At 40.0% G+C, this 19,011-nt stretch overlaps 1 protein-coding gene across 5 annotated transcripts; it reads left to right on the top strand.

The window, feature by feature from the left end:
* Positions 1 to 423: 423 nt before the first annotated feature.
* On the top strand, positions 424 to 17,264 carry LOC131307695 (beta-amylase 8). Of its 5 annotated transcripts, XM_058334341.1 has the most exons (11): positions 424 to 997; positions 5,107 to 5,331; positions 8,370 to 8,450; positions 8,605 to 8,808; positions 9,126 to 9,320; positions 10,525 to 10,689; positions 13,522 to 13,782; positions 14,643 to 14,873; positions 15,280 to 15,499; positions 16,235 to 16,292; positions 16,689 to 17,264. In XM_058334341.1, the coding sequence occupies exons 1-10, from the start codon at positions 590 to 592 to the stop codon at positions 16,261 to 16,263; spliced, it is 2,019 nt and encodes a 672-aa protein (XP_058190324.1). In that variant the 5' UTR covers positions 424 to 589; the 3' UTR covers positions 16,264 to 16,292; positions 16,689 to 17,264. The 5 variants fall into 5 exon arrangements, with proteins under 5 accessions (XP_058190324.1, XP_058190323.1, XP_058190326.1 ...); XM_058334340.1 differs by having other exon boundaries at positions 16,235 to 17,264; XM_058334343.1 differs by lacking the exons at positions 16,235 to 16,292; positions 16,689 to 17,264 and adding an exon at positions 15,670 to 16,206.
* The last annotated feature ends 1,747 nt before the right edge of the window (positions 17,265 to 19,011 follow it).

The raw sequence follows: 19,011 nt of genomic DNA, 5'->3' as shown, positions 1-19,011 counted from the left end.
TAGCGTATGCATATCTCGACTAATTTAGGACGCTTATCCAACCGTCCATTAGAGCATCTCTAACAATATTTGAGCCATGTTAGGTGAAATGACTAGTTAACACACATTTTTACTAGTCCAACGGGTTCTTTAAAGGACTAGGTATTTAGTTGCGTGAAAATACACGCTTAGCAAAACCTTGGAATCACTTGAGGTTTATCTGGTTGTTATTTTTTAAAATTTCAGAATCCTGAAAATTAGTTAAGACGTGCACAATTTACCCGGACATCATATGATAAAAAAAAAACACCCCTAGCAAAAATAAAAAATACTACTTGCACAACTGTTGTGTTGATTGTGTAACTAATTTTGACCGTTCAAACGTGCGTTTGAATGGTCTATATTTTAAAAATAAAAAATACTACAAATACAACCATTGTGTTGGCCATAATCGGCGAGAGTCTAGTTGGAGCACGGTTTCCCGCATAGCATAGCACCTGAGAGAGAGAGAGAGAGAGAGAGAGAGAGAGCTGAACGAAAGTGAAGAGAAACAAGACGATGTGCACTCACTGAACTGTGAAGTGAATCGAACCCGGTAAATGTGGCAAAAATGAACCAACACCACCATTTACAAGATCTGGAACCCCAGCCCGACCTCATCTCCGACCACTTCCTACCCCAACCCCACACCAACCATCCTCAACAGCAGCAGCGCCGCCCCCGCGGCTTCGCCGCCACGGCGGCGTCAATGTCTTCCTCTGTCTCCGCCGCCTCTCCCGGCGGAGGCTCCAAGGGAAAGAAGGAGAGGGAGAAGGAGAAGGAGCGCACCAAGCTGCGCGAGCGCCACCGCCGCGCCATCACCAGCCGCATGCTTGCCGGCCTCCGCCAGTACGGCAACTTCCCCCTCCCTGCACGCGCCGACATGAACGACGTCCTCGCGGCCCTCGCTCGAGAGGCCGGTTGGACTGTCGAGCTCGATGGCTCCACCTATCGCTCCTCTCCTCCTCCTTCCCAATTGGTCTCCCTCCCTCTCTCTTTCTCTCTCTAATAATCTCTTGTGTTGCGTTTGAATTTTGTTCAGTGATTTGGTTTGTGTTTCTGCTACTTTGCTAGTAAGTCGATCGTTTTTGTTTTCCAATAATGCTAGGGACACAGCACCAACCACACCCGCCTATGTGCCACTGCATGATTGGTGGTTGCAAAATGATTGTTCCCTCATTACTAATGCCACATAGGCGGGTGTGGTTGGTGTTGCGGCCCCTTGTTGTTTTCCTTCTATGTTTCTTTCTAGTCGCAACTTTATGTAGTGTTTGACTTTGGAAAGGAATAGAATGGTGAGGCCATTTTCACCTGGGCTTGTTTGGTTTGCCATCTTATTTGCTTGATTCAAGCAATAAGCAAATCAGAAACAATACGCAAGTAAGATGGTTTGGCAGGGATAGATTGCTTAACTGTCGATAAGTATAACCAACTCACAAAAAAGCAAACAAGAAATGGGTTTGCCAAATATTTTATACGAATTCTATGTTTTTACTTTAAGAAATAAGCAAGCGGACTAAGCGGAGTGGTGAATTATGGTTAATCTTGTAACGTACATTATGGGATTTTAAACTAGCCCACTGCAGGGTTGAAAATTCCAGGGGAACGACGATTCTATTCCAACCTTCATTCCAGTAAAGCAAATGCCTGCCATTTATAGACTTGCTGTTGCTTCTGAAACCTGAACTCGAAGCATCCTTACTCCTTTTGGAGTTAATTTCAGTTACCTATGCTGAATTTGGTGAACAATTTGCCTATTCTCCCATCGTAAATATCTAGTGCATGTATAACATGAAAATGCGCATTTATGAAGTTCAAGTTTCCAGGAAGAATGGTTATGTTTCTGTTCTTGCAATGTAGAACAATGAAGTACATGAGTATATAGAGCACTAGCATGAGTGGTAAGCTTTATGAGAGCACCAGCATGAGTGGTAAGGTTTATGAGCAGTGCACTTTGGCTTTGGGTCGAATGGTAAGCATGGTAGAAAAATAACAGTTGGGGGTTATGTAATTTGTGAGACTGATACATCTTCTTGAACTATATAGAACTGGAATATTTGATTTGTTTATTTTAAGAGTTTGGCTGGAGTGTTAGTTCCCTTGTTCCCTGTGCCTAGTGAATCTCACTTATTCTGGTAATGCCCGGTGAAGCTGGATCTGGAAGGGCTATTTCATTCAATTTTGGACGAATTTGTCATTCCATTTTTCTATGTTCAAGGATGTCTGAAAGACAGCTAGTGACGGCCGGGCTACCATTCAGTTCCGATATTGGGCATGATATGCTTGACCTCAGGAAAGCCCTTCCACAAGCAGTGAGAATTTTCTTTGGTCCGGGCCTTTATTGGCATAAGACACATTTTATTGGTTGACAAACATGCTCTTGGTTGATACCACACATTGGGTTGGCGTGGCTGGTTCCTGTGCGTGCAGTTGAGATAAGACTGGCAAAGTGCAACATTTTTTATTTATTTTGAACAACGAAGCAAAAAAATTTATTGATAAAAAAAGGATTGCAAAGCAAAGCTCAAGTTGGCAAGAAACCAACAGAGCACCCATTGGGCCAAGCCCAGATCACCGAAGGGGTGTGAAGGGTATAAATATTACAATAAAGCCCACAAGAGACCTAAAACTCAAATACACCAAATAAGCCCAAAACACTGAAACCCAAACCCAAAAACTAGAAGGCATAACCCATAGACAACATGGGCCTAGCCGGAGACCAACCCATAGACAACAAATCACTAGTCTGCCAATGTTTCTTTCCTCGTTTTTAAACCCTGGATATGTCTGCAATAGCAATGTATCCTTGATACTCCCTCCGTCCCCATTCTTTAGTCCCAATTACCACTTTTTGCTGTCCCAAATTTTTTGTCCCACTTTATAACTAAATGGCTAAAAGTCAAGGAATTTCCGATTTTACCCTTCCTATAAATCAGTACTACTAATAAAAAAAGAGAATTTGACAAAAACTCCAATACTCCACCCCATAGAAGTGCGCTGCTATTATAATTTGTGATGACAACAACCAAAGTGAGATGTACATAGAGATCAAACACAAAACGAACATACAGTTCAAAATTTTTTTTTTTGCACTTATCTTTCTCATCTACACAACCTTTTACATATTCACCAAACAAGTCCCTAATGTGCACTGTTGTTTCCCATTTACACAAAGTCTTCTATTTTGCCGCCTAAATGGCTGAGAAATCAACCCAATTGACTGGGCTCCAAAAGGCCTAATTTTACATCAATTTACTCCCAAAAAGATTCAAGGGTAAAATTGGAAAATCAAGTGATCAAACATGCAATTATTATGTCTCCTTGTTAAGTTAGAATCCCAAAAAAGGGACTAAAGATTAGGGACGGAAGGAGTATAAGGCTTCCCCTTTGCATGTTCAAGCCTGATTGAGGAGAAGGCTAAGATGGAATGCCCTACTTTTCATGGGTTGACCAACTAGCATTCTCTTAGAATTTTGGAAGGGGTGAACTATAGTCGACATATCTTGGAGCTTTTCCCACGTTGGTTAGTTATTTAGGTATTTGAGTTTAAGCGGTCTTTCCATTCATTGCCAGTTGATTTTTATTGGATACTTTAACATGGTATCAAAGTCAGGATTTTGGAATCTTTTGGACAATACTTTTTTGATTGATTGCCCCTTTGTTTGTGCTGTAAGTTCACCTCGTTCCTTTGTGATTCCTATGTTATGAATCCTTTGTTTGCCTCTCCCTGTGCGAGTTGGGAGTTGCATGGGCAGGAGAGTACTAGAGCTTGTCAAACAGTGGTTAATTATCACAACCAAGTTGTATACAAGTCTGGCCAGCCTCCTCACTCCTTGTCAATTTGTTTTGCGTTAGATGCTATGACGATGTATAATGACTACATTTACCGTTTGGCATAGTTTTCAAAGTTATGCCTAGTTAATTAGGTCTTCCTTACCAAAGCTGAAAGTTTGAATTGATCGGGGCACAATACTATAGGTCTATATACTTTTTCCTTTATAAGATGAAAACTTGTCAGTATGACAAAAATGAACTCATTACCCAAGAAAAGGACCATTTGTACTTGGCTAAAGTGCTAGAATGTCTCTGGTATTAAACAAAGCCATTGGTTAATAGCTATTTTGCTTCAATTTTGCCTATAGAAATTGAATATTTAGTGAAACTAGAACTCCACATGTCACATAGGAAAAAGGGAGAGAGACTAGCAAAGTCAGATTATCGTATGTTTCTATTATTTACCAGAAAAAAGAAAGAATCTTGTAGTAGTTTCTTTCAGCTTCTATTGTTGAAAATTGTGTTTCTTTGTCATTTGCATGATGTGTGCATATTGTTATAAATCCAAGTGAAGGGAAGGCGATTTGAAGTTGTTTTGCCTTTTAGGTTCCTTGTACAGTTCTTGCCCACAGGTAGACAGTTTAGCTTGCATTTGGCTCACTGGAATGGAATGGAGTCAATGGACATAGGAATGATATTGAGATCAGAATGGATAAGATTGGAATACCCATTCTCATTCCCATGTTTGGTTGTGTTAAAGAAATATAAACATACTCTTTACTATATCATCCTCAATATACTTTCTTTGATAAAAATGTATTGGCGTGGCAATAGTAATTTTCGGGTTGGCAATAGTTAGTAATTAGATAGGGATGGTTAAACGGAATGATACTTAGTTTTTCTTGGTGAGTAGTGATTCCATTAGGAAGGATCATTCCTTCATTCATTGATGAACCAAACATTGGAATGACCATCCCATTCCCATGTTCATTCCACCGAAGGAAACATAGCCTTGGGGTAATTGTGAATCCGGGTAACTAAGCTGGTGTTGTTGTCTCATTTCAACTTTATACATCTATTCAATCAACATCAACATCAGAACCCATGTTGTCCCCAATCATTGAGGGTATGGGCCGGGAGGATTGGAGATAGACCTAACCTTTTGGCAATATACACAAAGTGGCTGCTCTTAGAATACCACTGAAATAGTGGCGCCCCTATACATCTATTGCTTATCAAATTTTCTTTGCTTATGTTTTTTATGAGAACATGACAATCTTACCGTCATCATTTGATGTCCTGATTTATGCACAGGGGGTGTTTCCTGTTAGGTCAGTTGGAAGCCCACTATCTGCTGGTTCTTTGAAGAATTGCTCTGTGAAAGCTTCATTAGATGGTCAGCCATCCGTTCTCCGAATTGACGAGAGTTTATCACCAGTATCATTCGACTCTGTTGTGGTTGCAGAGAGGGATACAAAGAGCGAAAAATATACTAGTGCAAGCCCCATGAACTCACCTGCATGTTTGGGGGCTGATCAGGTATTATCTCGACTTTGCTGCTCCTGTCTATGATAATGGTGTATATGAAACTCCTGATACAATGTTAGATTTTGGCAGTCCAGAACGCTGTTTAATTCCCACAGCTTCAACTTTTGGAGAGTTACTAAAAACACCTCCTTTGCTACATTTTGTTGGTGGTCTTTTCTTTATTTTTACTTTTCGGTACTTGCAATGGAGAGCAACATCCATAAGAATAGGGCTCACATGAGACAAGTAATGTTGCGATGGAGAGCCAAAGGTCTGTACTGTTGGAAAGTGACTAGAATTCCTGTATTAAGTCGGTTTAGGTTTAACTAGAATTCCTAGTCCATGTTGGTTTAGGTTTATTTTCAGTGCTTTCCTATAAATAGGGACCTTGTGGGGTTCCTATGGTTTGTCCCTTTTGGGTCCATTAAGGAGAGGCTCCTTTGGGTGTTATTGTGGAGTTCTGCGTTCCTTTTGTTATTGGGGCTTAATATTAAGGTTTTGTGTTGTCTCTTTGGGTTACACCAAGGGTTTGTACTTCCTTTCGGGTTCCATTGGAGATTTGTCCTTGAATATCGTTTGGTGCTTCTTTGAGAGTTCCGGGTATAGCCAGCTCTTTGTAATCTCTCCTCGTTCATAATGAATCCTCTCTCGCTCTTCGCCCATGGAGTACGTTCTTGCATTGATTGCAAAACCACGTATATCTTTGTGTCCTTGTTTTGATCGCTTGTTGGTTTGTTTACTTTTCTACTTCGTGGCTTAACAAACTGGTATCAGAGCTTAGGGTTCCTTCCGAGGCTTTTGGTTTCCGTTGTGTTCTTGTTTTGGTGGTCGTTTTTCGATTGCAATATGACGACTTGATGCGAAGTTGAGAAGTTTGATGGGCAATGCAACAGCGCCAGTCTATGGCTTGTGGAGATGCGTTTTCTGCGAGTTCAACAAGGATTATACAAGGCTTTGTTTGGGAAGAAGAAGAGTGTTCTTGGCGAGAGGTTGAGGAGAAGACTGCGTCTACTGAAGTTTATTGCCCTTTTGGAGTTTTGGTGTATGCAATTCGTAGTGGGCCAAACAATATGGCTCTGACCACCTGGGCTGATTAGGCTGCAGATGCGTCTCCTAGGTTCAGCTTGGGGCTAGGCCAGGTTGTTAAGCTCCGACGTGCAAAGGAAACCGCTCCAAGCCACTACACTCTTAGGCTCGGCTTTAGCCGAGCATGGATTAGTTAGGAGCATCTCTCAGTCAACTCTTTCTTATTCTCAGGCTGCTAGTCCAAGAGTCGAACTCTCAGGTTCGGCCATGGCCAAAGCCCAGATAGGAGTTGCCTCCAAGCCCGTAGGCATCGGCCAAGCTCTTAGGCTCGGCCATGCTCAGTGGGTTAGTGCTCCCACATGCAGGAAGCTGACTTGCCCCTTGGTGACGTGGATGGCATCACCTGCAGCGGTTATGCCAAAGGATAATGATGAGCGCACATGGGAGTGCCAGCTCATACCCAAAACGGTTATTAAACCCTAGTGCTTTGCTCTCCTTCTGCACTTTCTTATCCTCTCGCCGGAGCTCCTCCGGTTAGGTGTTTTAGCCGTGTGTTACTTGTGCAGGCTAGTGTAAAGAGCTAGGATCTTTAATGCATTTCAATCTATTCCACATCGCTAGTTTGAATTTGGCCCCCTTTCACTGTGCTACCCATTAGGAGAGGGATAAGAAGGGGGCGACCTTCTTCATTGGTGCCTTAGCCAGGTTCCGCCCATATCTAGCCATTGCAGAAGAATCAGCCGATCAAAATGGGGTATAGTTGTATAAATTGGAAAAATAGTAACTTTCATAAAAACTATGAATCATCCAAAGTCATACAATTAATAGTTGAATAAAAACCCTTGAATCGAAACAATCATGCTACTTGGAGAAGCATCCTCGTCACCCTAGCCAGAGTGTCTAGCCAGTCATGGCTCCGAAGCCAAAGCCAAAGCCGCTGTTCTGTTTGTGCATCCAAAAGAATCCTCCAAACAAAACCCTTTTTCTCGTTTTATATTAGCTGTGAGGCACCCATGGCTGCCGTTCTTCTCTAATTTGGAGTAATTAAGTTCTCCAATTGGCCCATTAATGATCCTAATTAATTTACCTTGGCCTCCACGTGCTTTTCTTAGTTAGCCTACAAAACTTCAATCATTTGGCCCATAATGAACTTGCTTTCTAGGTAGGCCCATCACATAGAATTATTCTCCCATGAAATAATCCTCAATTTAGCTCTATGTACTGTTTAATTGCTCCGAAAGAGCTGAAACGGAAAAAATGAGTATCAAACTCCAAATAATCTAATAAATGGACATAACAAGTCTAAGTTAGGGGGCGTAAATGTGCCCATTTACGCACCTATCAGGTTCCTATGGTTTGTCCCTTTTGGGTCCAGTAAGGAGAGGCTCCTTTGGGTGTTATTATGGAGTTCTCGTTCCTTTTGTTATTAGGGCGTAATATTAGGGTTTTGTGTTGTCTCTTTGGATTCCACCAAGGGTTTGTTCTCCCTTTCAGGTTCCACCGGAGATTTGTTCCTGAATATTGTTTGGTGCTTCTTTGAGAGTTACGGGTATAGTTGACTCTCTGTAATCTCTCCTCGTTCATAGTGAATCCTCACTCGCTCTTCGCCCGTGGTGTACGTTCTTGCTTTGTGCTTGAGTGGAACCACCTATATCTTTGTGTCCTTGTTTTGATCGCTTGTTAGTTTGTTTGTTCTCTACTTCGTGGTCATAACATGTACTTCCTAAAGAAAGATTAATAAAGGTGTGTATTTTTAGATTGCCTCGCGAGGAAAGGAAAGAGCTTCCAGTTGCAATGTAGGGCTTTATGCTGATGTCTCCCAAGTCTGCTTCTTCTTGATCTCAATTTAGCCAAATGTAAAATATGAGATAAGCTTCAGTAATCATATTTGAACAATAGTGATTCGTTTAAGGTTGTGTAAATGTCTGGAAAGGTGCTTTATTTAGTCTAGGAATAGTGACTTGCTGATGCTATTTTGACGTGTACAAGGTGAACTCCTTTGGTAACATGGTTAAATTTTGCAGCTTATGCACGAAGTTGGATCGAGGGTGCACGGAGCTGATTTTACAGGAACTCCCTATGTCCCTGTTTACACGATGCTTGCTGTAAGTGGCTGCTTTTCTTGCTTTGGTTGTCTATTTGGGTTTAAATTGCTGTGATTGCCAATCATATCAAGTTTTGACACCTTAGTTTCTTTGCTTTTATTTTCTTTCCTTTTACTCTTGCCATTGATAATAATTGGGAAGTTTTATATGCCAGACTGGTGTAATCACCAATTTCTGCCAGTTGCTTGATCCTGAAGGTGTCAGACAGGAGTTGAGGCTTCTGAAGTCATTACATGTGGATGGTGTTGTTGTAGATTGTTGGTGGGGTATTGTTGAAGCATGGACCCCACAGAAGTATGAATGGTCCGGATATAGGGAACTGTTTACCATCATCCGAGAGTTCCAACTAAAATTGCAGGTCATTCAAGATTTCTATTTTCTTTTTCTTTTTATTCATTACACTCAGAAACATAGGTCATTTCATCGGTTTATGGGGAATACATTATTCTATAATTATTCCTACAAATCTAGTAGCTTTCCTGTTAGTTTTCTTTCCATGGCCCACATCATGCTTCAAGATGCATTCATGATTTCCGCTGCAATCTATGATTTTCCACTTGTCAGTCTGTTAGACAATCTCTCTTCGGGATTTGTACTCATTATCTTTATTGCTTTTAGATGCTTTCTTGGGATCAATTAACTGAATGACTGTTTCTTTCTCTCCTATTTCTGAAGGTTGTAATGGCATTCCATGAGTTTGGAGGAAATGATTCTGGTGGTGTACTGATCTCCCTCCCCCAGTGGGTTTTGGAGATTGGGAAAGAGAATCCAGACATATTCTTCACTGACCGAGAAGGAAGGAGAAACACTGAATGCCTATCCTGGGGCATTGATAAAGAACGAGTGCTGAAAGGAAGAACCGGTATAGAGGTATAAGTGATCCTTTATGTATTGATACTAGTCTATCTCATCTTATTTGGAGCCATAACTTTTAAAGTTCTTGTTATCCTTATCTCATGTTTGACTGAATCATGCCTTATTTGTTTCTGGGCTTTGTTATGTTTGGTTGCAGATTATTATATACTGTTGTATTTAAGTGATTTTTTGAGGAATGTTTACCTTCTTTAACTTCTTTCTCAGTTACTAGGGCACGCAGGTCCTTTCATCTCATCTTCAGTTCTTTTTAAGGAATGTTTATCAAATTCAACCTTTAATTCTCTTTTGGTGTGTTTGTCTATGGTCTTATCCTTGATAGTTCTAGGGTTCTAAAAGCTTCTAGGGTGTTCTTTGGTTCGTCCAAGGTTCTATGTGCCAGATGCCTTTGTGGAGGAAAAGTGGTCAACCCCTATGTTGTTGGTGAGAGGGAATACGGGTTGTAGATAAAGAGTGAGATGTTATAGATTCTTGCATTTTTTTGGATTTATCCTTGAATAGAGAGTAGATGAAGCCTGGAAAATAAAAAAAAGATAAGGGTTATCTCAATAGAAACTAGGAAAGTGCCACACGGATTGAGTGAAACGGTTTTCGTGAGCCTTAACTCATCATCGGTCCCCGTTTGCCCCGCCTGCCAGCCCATGAATGCTTCAGAGCAGGCTGTCTGGCAGGCAAGACAGAATTGGGTAGCATACTAACCAACCCAAGCCCAGTTCTTGCGAATAGGTTCCAACCTCCAAGCCTTGACTTATATGAGACTCGTGGCATACCCGCCTGAAACCTGACTTGCAGAAGACATTGCCTCTCAAAGCCAACTGCTAACTGGCTCGAAACCATCCATTTTTCTTCAGGTCAGATTGGCTCGGACAGCTTGATAGGATGGAATGGGTATTTGCATACCCCTACTTGATAGTCCTTCACCCATTCTTATTCATTGTGCTTAGCTTGTAATTTGTGGGCATTCAATACGTAATTTTCCTGATGTTGCTCCATTTTCATTCCTGACCTGTTTTCTGTCTATTCATGTGATGACTGGTTCATAACCTGGGCATAAGTGTTGTAAGCTGAATTTAAATAAGACTGTACCCATTTTGTAGGTCTTACAGTAGGTGTCCTTTTGACTTGTGTGCATACTTTCAGTCCAAAAGGACTTTGGTTCTTTGTCTGACATTTTTCATTATTGACTTTATTCTATTTTCAGGTTTATTTTGATTTCATGAGAAGCTTTCGGACAGAGTTTGATGACTTTTTCATGGATGGTCTCATCTCTGCGGTGGAAATTGGTTTGGGAGCTTCTGGGGAGCTGAAGTATCCTTCTTTCTCTGAAAGGATGGGATGGAGATACCCTGGGATTGGTGAGTTTCAGGTACCCATTAAGGAAAACCCTATCATGCGTATTACGATTTTAGTACATTTCCTAATCGTTCTCATGTAGCTGCAATAGTTGGTGGATACATCAGAGTCTTACTACAATAGAATAGAGTCTCCAATTTCTTCTGTAATCTTGTTAGGCTCCTGCTATGAATTTCAGTTTGAGTCTTTAGCACAAATATATTGATGTTTTGAGTCCAAAAGCTTACTTTAATAGGGTCTCCTTTGCTCTTCTCTAATCACCCTCCTACTAAAACACATGAATTTTGATTCCAGCATATTGGCCTTGTGATGGGGTCAATTTTGTATAACAGGATTGAAGTGGAAAGTCGTAGTTAGAAGGGGGGTGTTATGGTGTCCAATAAGTATTTGACAATGTTCCAAACAGAACCTTATTTGTGGGATGGTGAACAATGCAATAATAGTTCCTTTCAGGACAATGGTTTCTACCTTCAAAAACGATGCAATACAACTTTGAACTTCAAAGGAACATTCGAAGTTGCTATTACAAAAGATTTCTTCCTCCTTTAACTTAGGCTTTGATGTGAGTATGTACAGATATTAGTCTATTAATTCTCAGTCATGTGACATGTCCCAACAGTTTGGCATTGAGTGAATGGCTTTTCTTGATATTCAACTTTGGAATGATATAGTTATTGTATTTCGAGGTTTCATCAGATGAGAAGATTACGATACATTCTTAATCCCCCTCATCTTCATTGGCTAAATTGAATTTCTTGTTAGGTGATTGTGCATTGCATGGAAGAACTCGAGTAGTGCAAAGAGATTATGTGATTATAAGAAAGGAAGGGCACACTGAGCATTAAACACTTGATCGCATGCTAAGCCAACTTATGTCAACTCATAGTACAATTTTGGGACACATCATTTATACTTTAAAGTTTAAACACACTTTAGGAAGTCTCGATTTGCTCAAAGCACTCAAATCCTGCCTACCGGCCCGCTATGAAGAATTCATGGGCAAAGTTCATTATTCAGTGGTGGGGTGTTAATGATGAAGCCTATTACTCACACAAGCTTGTTTCTTGATGGTCCTGGTGATTATCTATACAAGTGGGAAAATTCCTAAAGCTACCCAGCTACTCATGTAATGAAGGGATCTAAAGTTTCTCAACTTGATTTTCCTTTCAAAATTTCAATTTGCTTAAGTTATTTGGATCTCTCAAAGTTCCATCGTCCGTGCATAGCTGTCTAACTTTTGATTTCTTTTCTTATGACTTGCATCTAAATACAAACTTGCTGTATGGCTAGGATGTCCAGTCTCTCCTACTATGCTTTACAGTCTCTGCCATGGAAACATAACTGTTCATTTGACTGTTGACGAACTTCTTAAAGGGTTAACTGTTCATCCCTGTTGTGTAGATGCATCATAACCATGAGGCATGTTACCTTAAAAGGAGTTTGCTTTTTTATTTCCACCACATTCTTATTTTCGTCTTTCCTTGGACATTGAGCCAATTCATAGTCGGTGTGCTGGGTGTCATAAATGAAAACCATCTTCAATCAGTAGAGGCGTACATACAAATAAAGGTATTCAGTTGAACACCCAAGCTCCCAAATTTTGCTACACCTGTGTATAAGAGTTACCACTTTATTAAAGTCCGCATGAGTTTTGAACACCCTGCAATATCCTTTGGTTCAAGAGTGAAACTATCTGAGATTCTGACAAAACTTTGAATACCCGGTCATAGACTTTTGGTGCAAAGGGAGAGTTCTTGCCTAGATGCATGATATTCCCTTCTTCCTTTTCTCTTTCAGCCCTATTCTCTCTCTTACTATTTGTGTACCTGTATCTTTGGATTCTTTACCATCACCTTCTCAGTATTTTTGTTTTATATTCACTTGTTTTTCCCTTTTATTTTTCCAATTATCTTCCTCCATGTCCTAGAGCCCCAAATTGGGTATATATTCTTTTTTTTTTTGCCCGATTGAGCCAACTTTTGCGTCTTAATAGTCTTTTCTAAATATTTTTTGTTATGGTTTTTCATGCATAAAATTTTGTTTTTTTTTTTTTAAATGTTACGATCTTGATTGGTTCTTTTTTTAATATAAAGACTTTCAAAAAAATTATGAATGAAAAGTATTTAAATTTTGCTATACAATTAAATATATTATTTCTATAAATGAACATACATTATGGTACTCCTACGAAAAAGGAGGAACTTTTTTGAACACCCTCCAAAATTATTTTGGAGCCACCTCTGTCAATCAGAGTTTCTATCTTTTAGCTTGCTAGATTAATCCTTCCTGATTCTAGGACACTCAGAAAGCCTCCATGGTGCACTGCCTTTTAGTTGCTAGTACAGCATTTTTTCTAGTGGACGATTTCGTTGCGGAAGGTGATAACCTGTTTCTGTCCCAAAGGGGTAGACAAAAAAAATTTGGCCTCCAAGAGTGGCCCATTTGAACATCCAGAGGACCTTTCCTTAACAGGAAGTTCCCGCAGTACTGGTCTGTTTTTGTGACGTTTGACTGTATGTTATATTGGAATTTGTCGGCCTGTGTGAGATGTGGTGCACTACTTACTAGCTAGTCACTTGGACTGTGTGAACTGGTGGAGAAATTATCTGAATCTTTACCTGCTGGAGAAGTGGTTCTCAAAGCTCCACACCACTTCTAATGCACTTGGCTTGAATTGTTAATTGGTTTTCTGGGGCTTTATTATGTTGAACTCGCATTAATGCACAAATTCTTGTTAATTTGTGTTAAAATCGACACTCTGATGAATGACTTTCCAGACGTCGTGTAGTGTTTTGTCTTGACTTGGCTATAGAGTATATCCTAAGGCTATTTTATGAGTTTTCAGTGTTACGACAAATACTTGCAACAAAATCTACGAAAAGCTGCAAAAGTGCGTGGTCACTCAATCTGGGCCAAGGGACCTGATAATGCTGGTCAATACATTTCTAGGCCACATGAAACGGGCTTCTTCTGTGATCGAGGTGATTATGATAGCTACTATGGGCGCTTTTTCCTCCACTGGTATGCTCAGTCTTTAATAGATCATGCCGATAATGTCCTATCTCTTGCAAGTCTTGCATTTGACGACACAAGGATGGTTGTGAAGGTACTTTCTTAATTGTCTCTAATTCATGTCTAGAATTATTTAGTATTAAGGAAATTAGGACGGCGCTTTGTATTTGTTGCTTATTACAAAAGTGCATGGCAAATTCTATGTGCTCTAATGTATATCCTCATGAAGTTTTGATTCGCTAAAGATGCTACTCGGTGGCCCGTGACCATTTACCATTACACACCATCAAAATCTTAATATCGTTTAGTGTCCATGTCATAGGTTTCATCTTCCTACATGATGAAACTTGTAGATATGCCCACGCAGTCCTAATACTTTTGTGGCTATGTTCAATCATTAGCGCCTCTTGGTTCAGTAACAACTTTAACACGACCATAATAGCTATCAGGTGAACTTTTTTCGAGCTTCAATCCAGGAAATATTGCCTGACCAATAGTATTATAAGAGCGAGATGGCTGTGCCTTTGAAAACTGGTCCAACTCTGAAGTCTATCAATTTAAGGGTACTATGCAGACTACAGTGTATAAGCTTTATTCAAGTATCATAGATCTTGAAGTTTATGTTAGGTGAGAGAAAATTACATATGACTAAGGATCAACATGGCCATGTATCTGGTGACGAGGGTGGTTATTTTCCACAGAACTAGGTTATTGGTGATGTTTTTAGTGGGTTTCTAGGCTTGTAATTGCTTTCTGTTCTATACTATGTTAAAAAGTAGCTACTTACCGCGGGGGGGGGGGGGGGAGTGGCGGGCGAAGTAGTTAAAAGTAGCCTAGCATCTGATAGATTAAGCTGTTGATTGCAAAACATATCAGTTGCTGCCCTTGCTTTGAGACCTCTTTAATTTCAGATCCTTCTAATCCATTAGAACTTTTGTTATTTTGACATACTAGATTATACTTGTTATACAGATTCCTGCCATCTGTTGGTGGTACAAAACTACAAGCCATGCAGCAGAGCTGACAGCTGGATACTGTAACTCTTCTAACCAGGATGGATATTCTCCAGTTTTTGAGGTTCTTAAGAAACACTCGGTGACGATGAAGTTTGTCTGGTCAGGGCTGCAGGTTCCTTGTCAGGAAGTTGATGAAGCATTGGCTGATCCAGAAGGTTTGAATTGGCAGGTGCTGTCCCTTCTTTGTGTTCCTTTAACCCAAGTCGCAAGGCTATAATACTTCTTTGGTTGAGCAACGCTAGTAGGTTACCGGAGCTCGAGTAATGGACAGAGCTACGTTACGGCAAGGCCCAACTATATCTCTTATCATTTAGAAGCTTTGTACTAATGCCACATAAGAGGGAAGAGGAATAGGAGGGGGAAATCGGGTACAAAGGAGAGAAAAGAGACATGGAAGAGTTGAAAAAGAGTGATTTACTGAGTTTGACACCACTAAGTCACAACTCTAGCTATGCCCCTGGCTTGAGTTGCTCGAGTAAATGGGGCCGATCTCTAAAGTTGCTTTTTAGGTTTCATAGCTCGTAATATTATTAAGGCTCACGATGAGTTTTGGTTAATTCTTTTGCAATCTTCAGGTTTTAAATTCGGCCTGGGATCGAGGATTGACCGTAGCTGGTCAGAATGTAGTTCCATGTTATGATAGAGAAGGGTTCATGAGAATAGTTGAGACTTCGAAGCCAAGAAATGATCCCGATCATCACTGCTTCTTGTTCTTTGTGTATCGACAGCCATCACCTTTTGTTCAAGGAACGATATGCTTCCCTGAATTGGATTACTTTATTAAAAGCATGCATGGTACGACCTTGGACTACAACTTTTGGTATAGTTTTATTCAGTTTACAGTTGTTTGGCCGTTCCATAACAGTTTCCATTCCACTCCTTTTTTTTTTGTCATTCAATTCCATTTTCTCATGAACCTTTAGCAACACAATGGAAATGAACTCATCACGTTCCTTATTGTTCAGATGATATCATGCACTGATACAGGTGTGTGCAATGACCGACTGAGGTGCAGATGAGACTAGGCAACCGCCCTACCCAAGTTTCAAATTTTTTTTAGAATCCTAGTGTAGTTTTTGTCTTAAAAACGTTAAAATTATATTAGTTCGCCCGCCCAACGTTTTTAAAAGAAAATCTAACATCCGCCCATTCAAGATTTTTTTGAAAGCATCCTCTTAAGATTGTATGTATCCATAAAAAAGTTAAATTAGGTTTTGCATTTTATCTTTTGAAATAGCTAGGGGTACAATATTGTATGCATCTATAATTATATATGTCTACATTTTTATGATCACATAGGTTGATTGAAATATCTATGATTATTTTTTTAATACTTATTTGTAATATCTCTTGTTGAGAGTTAACATCTGACATGATGACTTTTGATGTAGTCTCTACACTCCTTAAATCCGTGATTGTTTTATTCTGCATCCCAAAGTTATTCTGATCGATGTAGTGTTAATGTGGAACCTCACAAGGAATATGCACAGAACTGCAATTAACTTTTCTTTTTGAACTTGACTTTTGCAGGAGATATTGCAGGTGAACTAGAACCTTGATTTGCACTCGGATTGGTTTTCAAGGGAACAGATCCAGTCCAGTACCCTATCGTCCAGTCCGGTCCGGTTTTGGGCCCTTCCCGAGCCCTAAACAATGATCGGAATTGTTCACTTTTTTAGAGCTTGCCGAGAATATTAACGTCATTTAAAATCATGTCGATCTGATACAATTTGATATGATTTCAAAATGCATTAAGTTTGTAAAAAAACAAGTGTGTAAACACTGGATTACAACCCATGCCACACAATTATATGAAAGCTTAATGTATTTCAAAATCATATCAAATGATATTGGATCAACATGATTTTCGACGTGGTTAATGCTCTCCGCGAGCTCTAAAAAGTGAACGGATCCGTTCATTGTTTTGGACCCGGGAAGGACCCACAAATGGCTCAAAACTGGACCGGACTGGATGATAGGGAACTGATTGCATCTGCTCCCGGTTTTCAAAGTTACTTTCAGTGAAGAGAACGAGTGACATGGTTGGGATTGAGGTGCTGAATTTGCTAAGCTATCCTTGAACTTTAGAAGCCAAGGATTGCTGGTTTTCCTTGTTGATAGTTGATTCATAATTGCAGTTTGAACAAAATCATATAGGTTTTCCAAATGTCAAGGAAATTTTTTTTTTTTTGAGGACATGCAAGAAGTGTTAGTTGTTAGTGAGATTTGACCATTGGTCTTGTGCATGGGGGTATATGTCATATGGTGCCTTCCAACTTGGCTATTTCATTTGTGTTGGGAGAATAAAGAACCTAGTTATGTCATGGTGAAAACGGCAGAGGCGAAAGCTTGAAGCCGGGTCATATTTTTGGAAAAGGCTTGCCCTTACCGCTCGGCTTGGCATTGGCTTCTGTTTCTTGAGGTCAGCTGTATGACTATCTATTGTGGGACTGGGATTGATGTGGGATGACTATTCCACATGGTTAAGGCCTGCTCAAATGTAGTTTCTAGAATTTCAATGAGCTAGTTCAAATTTAGCCGGTTAATTTTATTTTTTTTGAACTAGATTTAGCCGGGTATTTTCATTGCCCTTGAATTGCATTGCTCGCGACCAATGGTGGTGCACTCTCTTTCTGGTTGTGATGTTGTGATTCAAGTTGCATTGCTCTGAGCTGGAACTTGCCTTTTCTCATGATTGTAGTACTAAAAGGCACTGTGCATTACATATGGCCATCTCAAGTAAGATGTAGATATTGAATTTTGGCATAGTGCAGGCGACCCTTGTTTTGATTTCGGTTTTTCTTTCTCCATCGTTCTCCAAACCAAACCGAGTCTAATGTTGTGTGGGATCTGCATTCCGCAATGTCAAGGATATATTCTTTTTCTAAATAATAAATTAACATTACTATGAGTTTCCTTGTTGATCTTACCAAACCGTATATTTCTCACAAAGCAAAAAAGAGTAAACAAGAATAGCTGAAAAATGATCACTCTGCAAGAAATATAATGCAGGTAAATTTCCACCATGGATGTGTACTAAACGGGTGTTGAGTCAGACTAGGATCTATCATTCCTCCCTAGCAGCTTCTTAAAACTCCCTAGCTCAAAGAAAAGTGACGTGACGTTATCGTAATCGGCTGCTAACTCCGGGCTCCTAACTCAACTCCAAACCCTTCCCCGGTTCCTACATTTACAAAAAGAAAGAAAGAAAAGAAACAATGACATGAGCACCACTTTCATCACCTCAGCTGCACAGACTCCTTTCACTAAACCAAAGAAACTGAACACTGATGCAATAGTGTCAAAAGAAAGTCCCACAGTGGGTCCACAGTTGGCTACGTCAAGGTTAGGACTTGACTCTCCATCCTGTCCCTTAGGTCTCTCGCGAATTGCGGCCAGCTCATTTTTCCAATTTTGCTTCGACTGAGATTGGGAGAAAAAACTCGCTTCCAAAAACTCACAATCGAAAACAGAAGCAGTACTGCTATAAAAGCAATGTCGTAACAGAAAAACATCAAGTTCAGCCAAAACAGAAAATGCCCACAGTATCATTGAGTCCTAATCAAAGGACAACGCCATCCACATTCGTCGTAGCTTGACACATTCAGCAGGCAAATACTATACATCATCCAAGAGTATGCCATTGAAATGCAATGGTGGCCTCAGGTTAATTAGGCAATAACACCCTTCCATAACGTACCAAAACTAGATGTCGTCACCCCACTAGTAAGCAAGGATTGATATATAATTTTTTTTTGTCATGTAATTGATAACTATATAACGCACAAACCACCACCATGCATTTTAAAAAATTCACAATCCACATCCTACGATGACAGACCAATAAAAAGGTTACACGATGAGACCAAAAAAGGTTACATGCGACGGACTTGAAACGCGGCTGCAAGTGAGGGAAATGTTAAGGAAATATAGTTCCACATTGCTTAGGAGTGAAATGCGTGATTAATAAATTTCTGCTTGACCAAAAAAGAGAAGAAAGTGAGGGATTATATTAAGACATCTCCACTCATTGTCAGTTGGTTTTGAGTTGGAGGTTGACTCGTTGAGGGGGTTAAATATATAAATTATGCAAATGTGAACCGTAGGGTGGGATGTAGTAATTTCTAGAAAGTGAGGGATTTCATTGTATTCGGCTAAAACCACAAGGGTGGTACTTGTTGAACCTTGCTACTGCAAATCTGTGCATAGATAGTGAATAGATTGAGTTGTGAGGCCCATTATAGGTTCTACACAAATAATCTGAGCTGTTATTATATTTAAAATATTTTTTTTCAAAGATTCACACG

The sequence above is a fragment of the Rhododendron vialii genome, chromosome 11a, assembly GCF_030253575.1.
Source record: "Rhododendron vialii isolate Sample 1 chromosome 11a, ASM3025357v1".
Classification (NCBI taxonomy): Eukaryota; Viridiplantae; Streptophyta; class Magnoliopsida; order Ericales; family Ericaceae; genus Rhododendron; species Rhododendron vialii.
The sequence above is the reverse complement of the archived record's forward strand: the minus strand, read 5'-3'. Positions and strand labels throughout refer to the sequence as shown.

Excerpts from the sequence above, each read along its gene's own strand:
- LOC131307695 (XM_058334341.1), top strand. The coding sequence starts at position 590 with ATGAACCAACACCACCATTTACAAGATCTGGAACCCCAGCCCGACCTC. Across the intron at positions 5,332-8,369 it reads CATGTTTGGGGGCTGATCAG|CTTATGCACGAAGTTGGATC; the intron begins GTATTATCTCGA and ends TAAATTTTGCAG. Across the intron at positions 9,321-10,524 it reads AAGGAAGAACCGGTATAGAG|GTTTATTTTGATTTCATGAG; the intron begins GTATAAGTGATC and ends TTCTATTTTCAG.